This window comes from Limulus polyphemus, unplaced genomic scaffold, assembly GCF_000517525.1.
Source record: "Limulus polyphemus unplaced genomic scaffold, Limulus_polyphemus-2.1.2 Scaffold10882, whole genome shotgun sequence".
Taxonomy (NCBI): Eukaryota; Metazoa; Arthropoda; class Merostomata; order Xiphosura; family Limulidae; genus Limulus; species Limulus polyphemus.
The window spans coordinates 3984-11854 of NW_013676492.1; the positions used below are offsets into that span (position 1 = coordinate 3984).

Consider the following 7871-nt stretch of genomic DNA (forward strand, 5'->3'; position numbering starts at 1 on the left):
TTCTAGCGTTGTAAGTCCGCAGACATACTGCTGTGCCACTGCGGGGCTTACAGAAAGAAGGCGTGAATCGTGCTACGCATTTTGTTGATTTTAATATTTACATTTACCAACATCGTTTATTACATGCACAAATTCGCATGCATTCAGCGTAAAGCACAGTATAAATAAGATAAAACAAAGAGCGCAACCAATGTAGCTTTATTTATTTCTAGGCCTGGCATAGCCTGGTGATTAAGGCTCTTGTCTCGCATTCTGCGGGTTCGAATCTCCGTCCCACCAAACATGCTCGCCCTTTCAGCCATGAGGACATTATAATGTGACGATCAATCCAATGGTGATTCGTTTGTAAAAGAGTAGCACAAGAGTTGGCAGTGGGTGATGTTGACTAGCTGCCTTCCTTCTAGTCTATTACTGCTACATTATAGACAGATGGCCTTCGTGTAGCTTTGCGCTAAATTCCAGACAAACAATCCAATTTATTTCTATGCATAGATAGCTATTTAGTTTCATATATTACTGAATATTTCAGTTTTAAATTAATGTAAATACGAAACAGTTTACAATGTATGAATTTGGGGATCTAAAATGAATCTTAAATTGTCATCTACATGATGATTTAAATATTATAAGAATAATTATAATAATTTGACTAATTTGTCAACTCTTATATTGTTTTTCAAAATTGTGTAGATGAGATTTTTAACAAATGACTTTATTTTAACAACGAATCCTGAGTCAACGAGATCACGTATTATACCTCACTTCCAGGAGGCACACACTCAATATTTCCTCAACTCTCTTGCAAGTTTTACAGAATATACACTTCGTATAAGAAATTCAACAATTTCGTCAAACTAAAAGATGAAAAAAGTGGAATTTTTGTTTGTTTGTTTGTTTGATGTAAAGGCAAAGAACTCTCTTGCAAGTTTTACAGAATGTACACTGTCGTATAAGGAATCCAACAATTTCGTCAAACTAAAAGCTGAAAAAAGTGGAGATTTTGTTTGTTTGATGTAAAGACAAAGAACTCTCTTGCAAGTTTTACAGAATATACACTGTCGTATAAGGAATCCAACAATTTCGTCAAACTAAAAGCTGAAAAAAGTGGAGATTTTGTTTGTTTGTTTGATGTAAAGACAAAGAACTCTCTTGCAAGTTTTACAGAATATACACTGTCGTATAAGGAATCCAACAATTTCGTCAAACTAAAAGCTGAAAAAAGTGGAGATTTTGTTTGTTTGTTTGATGTAAAGACAAAGAACTGTAGAAGGTACAACGATTTACTTTGATGGTAGATGGAGAATTGTTGTTTTTTTTTACTAAACTTCATCTGAGGTCATGGCGTTATTGATTATACAATATCTATAAAGGTTCTCGCGAGGCCAGAAATAATCGGGAACTGTAAAGATAAACCGCAGCTATTATTTTTTTCTCAAGATTGCACATATTTTGGAGGATAGATGACAGATTTAAAGCTTGCTTACAAATGTAAGGTAGCAGTAGCGAAATGCTCATCGTGCTACCAGTGCAGTTAGATGTGGATGTGATCACAACAGGATATCAGTTGCAAAGAAAGCAAGTCGTAAAAAAGGTCAACCGGCTGAAGAGAAGCATGTCCACGTACAGACCGGGTATGTTCCCCGAATCGTCGGAATGTGGATGTCTTGACCATAGCGGTGAGTTTGTTTTTTTGCTCGAGGGCTATCTGCGCTAACCGTCCCTAATTTAGCAGTGATAGACTAGAGGGAAGGCAGCTGGTCATCACCACCGCCAACTCTTGGGCTACTCTTTTACCAACGAATATTGGGACTGATCGTCACATTATAACGCCTTCACGACTAAAAGGGAGAGCACGTTCGGCGACGGGTTTTGATCCCACGACTCACTTTGAGCTTTGCAATTCACTTTAAAAGACATTCCCCATAGTTCATAATGTTTAAAGCACAGATCCAAGTTCACTGGCTTATTGCCAATAGCAGCAGCCCTCCAATCGTGCTTACTTCGAGTAAATAGGAATATATTTTTTATAATTATAAATCTTGACGAACCCAATATCAAACCTCTAACTTACACACTAAAAATGTATTTTCAATATTCACCATTTTCAGGATTTTTCAAAGATATTTATAACCTTAGTCGAATGATAACATATCTTGTTAAATAAAAGACGTTGACACCATGAGACGAGCACGTGTTCTAAAGTGGTATTTTACTGTATAAGATAATGGTTTTATTTTTAGATTCATCAAAGGATATAGTTTTATTAATCTTTCAAGAGAAATGCTGGACAAAATAGTAATTTTATGTGAAATTTGCGTTTTAGGTTTTACAAAAATTTATAAGTAAACATAAGATAAAACAATTACATATGCTGTAAAGATTCTGTGACTTTTGTAGTAATGACGTATTTCTCCAGAAACAACAACAATAACAATACGTGAGTACGGTTTCTAATTCAGCCGAATCGAACTACATTTTACAGTTTATTTATATCAGACTTCCAAATTATTTATTTTTCGTTATTTGATTTGTAATTTTAAGTATTTAATTTCCACGAATCTCTGGAGTGTTTTAATGTGTAAATAACCTACTTTTTCCCATAATGAAATCTAAGACTAATGGTTCATCTGAAGTTTTAGGTGAATTGTATAAATTCTTTTACTTTTTATGGCCAATGTTATAACAATCAAGAATCTCCTTCAAGCTGTTTTAAATACTACACTTTAAGGAAAATATTATCATTTAACTTCCCCATCACAGAATCTATTCAATGGTAAGAAAATAAATTAAGCCTTTTTTTAAATATTTGGCAGATGTTTCTTTTTTCCGAGTTACACTAACCAGTCAATATTTTTGTAAGACCGAAAATAAATTTGCCTGCGTACAAAACAAAACACAACTATCATAATGCTTCTGAAACAACGCTTTATTTACACACGTTTTCAAACACAACAACTTGTTTTTATTTAATACTAATAATGCATATCTATCTTTTTACATAAAAGCACTCAGATAAAACTTTTGTGAATAAACTCGAGAAACGATTAAAAACACGTTTAACATGTCATTAACATCTTACTCCGGCATATTTCGTGAAAGCCACTTGACGTACATCCAGTGTATCAATATATAGAAACATGCATTTAAAAACTCACAAAGGTTAATCTCGATACCCCTCGGGGAAGTGGAGGAAGCCTGCTTTGTTTAAAGAACCAAATTCACAGCCGCGAGGCTCGAGAGATAATCCTTTGACCTACCTTGGTCCGGCAAAAATCTCATAGGTACCTGCTAAATGAGACTCAGTCCTTAAGTAGCTAAATACTTGGCAAAAGAGCGTTTGCCATCTATCATAATTTCCATTTATAATGCTATACATTGTACTTACAATCAAAAAAGTAAAATTACTACAGTTAAACACGCCATAGACAAAACGACATCATAGCTCAAACATATACCTAATTTCAAATGCCGTTTTTAAAGTGAAGTCTTGCCGGGCACTTCGTCATGATGTCACATAATTTTATATCTTATCGAGCGCTTTCGTTATAGCGAAACACAATGTTTTATTTTATAAGAAATGCCTGTAATATCTCACAATTTTCACTCTGTGCAAACAAACAGTTTTAAAAAAAATCACGCCGTGTTTTACAAGAAAACAGTTATAATAACTCTGCTAAGGCACATTGCTATGTCATTCTTTATGTCTGGTTCGAATTATTTATTCAGATATTTTAAGAAGCTTTCAAGTTTACGTCCAATTCATCGAGGCACTTGTAGGTGAATGCCGCGCGGTTCCTAGCGCCCTCACGTGGTGCAGTGGAGTGTACAAACCAAGCCAACATCTTCCTGCAAAACCTCATGAACTTTGAGCGTATAGATTGTTTCGTCTGACATTCGGTTTACTGGTTTTGTTTGTTTTAGAGCAAAGCCACATTGGGCTATTTGCTTTGTACACTGTGGGGGAATCGAACCCCGTATTTTAGCGTTGTAAGTTCATAGACTTATTGATGTCCCACCGGGGGAAAGTTTTACTGGCGTTTCATTCCAAAGCATTTATGCATGTATTTATTTTTCATATTTATCCAATTTGTCTCCACTGAGATGTCAGAGTTCAACAGAGAAGCTCCAATACAAAGATCATGAGGTTCTGACATCAAGCAGTGCGATCACACGTGTACATCCACCTGTGCCTACAACAGAACACAGTACAGGATAAGTCCTAGAACATTTAGGGGATTTTGTAATCACAAGAATTCTCTAAAACATAAACCTACTATTTCTGACCTATACTTAGCTATTTTACATCTCACACAGGATAGATCAGAAAGCGACACGAATAGTCAATACGTTTGTGTGAAACTTGTTCGATTTTTGATAATGTAAAATCATACCCATTGTCACACAGCGCCATCTGTAAGTACACACTAAAACAAAACAAAGTGTAATAATCTCAATTAAAGATCAAAGTCTGATTTTTGAAAATAAGTTCAAATGATCCAGAAACTGACTATTTAATGACGCTCTGTGACAAGTTCCGATTTCAAAAGACAAGTTTATGTACAAGAACTTAGTAAGTACTTGATGTGCTTACTAATGTCATATTTGAAGAAGTAATGCATCAGATAGGCACAGACAGTATTAATATTGTTTTACACGAACATAAGTAATAAAATGATCCATAACTTATTATCTAATAATATGCAAGAAAACAAAAACAAACAAACAAAAACACTTTGGAAAGCAAATTCAAAATACAAAATGTGATATAATTTTTATAGCTTCTTATTATAACATATTTGGTCATAAATGTTACATTATTTATTGAATAATATATTACCATTTGACATAAATTTCACTATTTAACAATTTAAACAAGAAATATTTTTTTTCATAAACATTTATTAGAAATGCTTATTAAGCTACTTAATAATTCTCATAACTGATAATTCTTAAGGTGAGATAAAATTATGAAACATAACGACAGAAACTTGTAATATTTTGCATGCTATTTATAACCATTAATTTTCTTCCCCGATGTTGTTAGTCTGCAAAAATTCTCAAACTTACCACATGTGTTTTTAAAGAGTTTTCTCATTTTTTTGTCCATTACTAATTATTTTTCATACTGCCATCTTCAGGGATCATTACATACTAAATATTGAGCAAGAGAATCATTTTAGGTCATGAAATGTTATCATGCAAAAGTTCGTTTGCTATCCTCTCGTTCTTTGTTGAAAACTGTAATTATATTTTGTAGGTAAATTCATGACTATTAACTATATAACGAAGAAAGGTTGATATATATTTTATTTAAATTTGTAAAGCTGACGATTTTTAACACCATTCAGCTTCTTTTATTACGTCCATCTCCCCGAAAAAAAGTTACATGTTATAAACTATGTTTAACTTGTTTCGCTTATATGACAGTATTTCCAAAGAGTTTGTTCAACTGAAATTATTGATAAATAATGGTTAGTGTCTTTGTATTTCACAGAACAAAGATGTAAACAGCATGAACCTTATTCACGTATATATGGATCTAAAGATTTCATAGCATTTTGTATATCTTCACTGTCATCTTCAATTTGTGGTTCATTCGTATCATTTTCATCGATATCAGCTCCAAAAACTGTCTCGTCCTTCACACCGGTCGTGTCCCATACCCGAATGGTTCCATCATATGAGCCTGTAAACATCTTACCCTTTATGACCTGTAAATACCAATGGTATTATTACCACATGGTTATTCTAAAGCACAGAAAGTTTGTCTTCGATTATCTATAAACCAGTCGTAATTAGTATCACATCTTGAAACTCCCGAATGTTTTTCACTTACTTTCAAAGGTTTCAACATAATTATCATCTTCATCAAGATCAATAAAAGATATTACATGCTTTACAGTTTGTCGTCATTATAACTAGAAAACAACAACAAAAAAGCTGGCTTAGTACTCATACATTACTCTGTGTTTATTAAGGGAAGATCCCTAATCGTATCCTGATCCTTTGTTTGTTTGTAGTTAAACACAAAGGGCTATCTGTGCTCTGCCCACTACAGGTATCGAATCCCGTTATAGTACACTGTCCAACAAACATCTTGTCTGTTATTTCCTTGACCAGTGGTTCTCAAACTTTAGTAACCCGAGGACCCCTTTTAAATTTTTTCGCAGAAAAAAGATTCCATGTACATAAAAATCTGAATTTCAAAATTAAATGTTTTAATTAATATCAATGTAATTTCACGGAAAATAATTTTTAATTCCGTAAATCATATTTTTATGATATTTCGTACACGACTTTCAGATCTCAGTTGGAGAAACTCTGTTTCGGAGGATTCACTATGATTTTACATCTTTCAGATATAGCATGATAATGAACCCCCAGTAGCCTTTAACAAAACGAAAGGAGTCTAAATGTTATTTCCAGAACATTAGACGAGGTAAAACAATGTACTAAAATGATAGAAAATAATTATGGTAATGTATGATTATTTTTCATGTACTTTCTGGGATTTTAAGTATTTTAATCAGGGCATTAACAACTCGATTTTAAGATGAAAAAGCATCATTGATAAGAATGGAGACTATTTCATTTAATAAATGTTTTGTGTTGATGTATAAATTGTTCAGGTTTTTGCATCTAAAGAAAAAGCGACATTAATTTCTTGACAACCTAATATATTATAACTAGCGTTTCGCCTCAAAAATGACGGAGCAATTACTACCACCCCCACCCAGTGGCGTACAGAGGTTCTATGATGCCCGGGGCCTTGTACCTAAGACCTTGGGGAAGGGCGGAAAGGGTTCTACTATTCGATTCGACTCTTTGCGTTGGATGCCCTCCCGATATGGATGCCCGGGGCTCCAGCACCTTTCGCCCCCCTCTGCACGCTACTGCCCCCACCCCATACTATACCCTAACCTCACATTTCGTAGCTAATTGAAATAAATAAATTTTGCGAAATCGAGCTTGACCAACAAAAGGGCAGAAAAGTGCAGTCGAGGCAGTCAAATGTCGGTAACTTCCTTTGTGAGCCAATCAAAATTAGATCATTCATGAAATAAATTCATGACGTATTCATAGAATAATTATTGGTAAAAATCAGTTAGATGAACAACTTCTAATATGTAGAAAAGCCAGTGCGTTTTGGTAACACTCCGTTTCAACAATAGCTTTATGTCATGTTGCTAAGCGCTTAGTATTGTTGTTAGTTTGTGTACTAAAAGTATAAAATGATATATATATATAGAACGAAAAAAAAAAACAAAAAAAACTGGAAACATATTTGTTGTATTTTTTAATTTAGAGTCTCCGTTGATTAAAGAGTTTGTTTTTTATTAAAAAAGTCGGTGATATAACAGAAAGTAGCTTAATTAAGAAAATATTTAAATCTAAAATTGAATCGATATTTTTACTCTCAGGATAAATTTTATCCTCTTGGCTTTTATATAAGTTAGATATTGTTCGTGATGTAATAAGTAAAACAAATTTATTTCCTAATTTTCATAAATAAATGTAAAATTGATATTACAAATATATATATATATATATATATATTAATAAGGTAATCAGAACTGAATGAGAGTTGTTCTTCTCATCGTTTAAATAAAGTTAAATAAAAATAAATATATAGTTAACCGCATAGGAGACAAAGATACCAAGTCAGCGGCCTGTTTGTGCAATGTGTAAACTATTTTATTTCGCCGTCGGTGCGAGAGGTGAACGCCGTAGGAGGAGAAGGGGCCCGGCATGGCCAGGTGGTAAGGGCGCTCGACTCACAATCTGCGGGTCGCGGGTTCAATCCCCCCTCACACGAAACATGTTCGCCCTTTCAGCCGTGGGGACGTTATAATGTGACGGTCAATCCCACT

At 33.9% G+C, this 7871-nt stretch overlaps 1 protein-coding gene across 1 annotated transcript in view; it reads right to left on the bottom strand.

Moving 5' to 3' along the window:
- Positions 1-5425: 5425 nt before the first annotated feature.
- Positions 5426-7871, bottom strand: part of LOC111083721 (WD repeat-containing protein 86-like) — a 4747-nt gene continuing 2301 nt past the window's right edge. Inside the window, exon 2 of the mRNA XM_022380386.1 lies at positions 5426-5711. Coding sequence (XP_022236094.1) covers positions 5520-5711 — 192 coding nt within the window. The 3' untranslated portion in view covers positions 5426-5519. The remainder of the gene's footprint in view (positions 5712-7871) is intronic.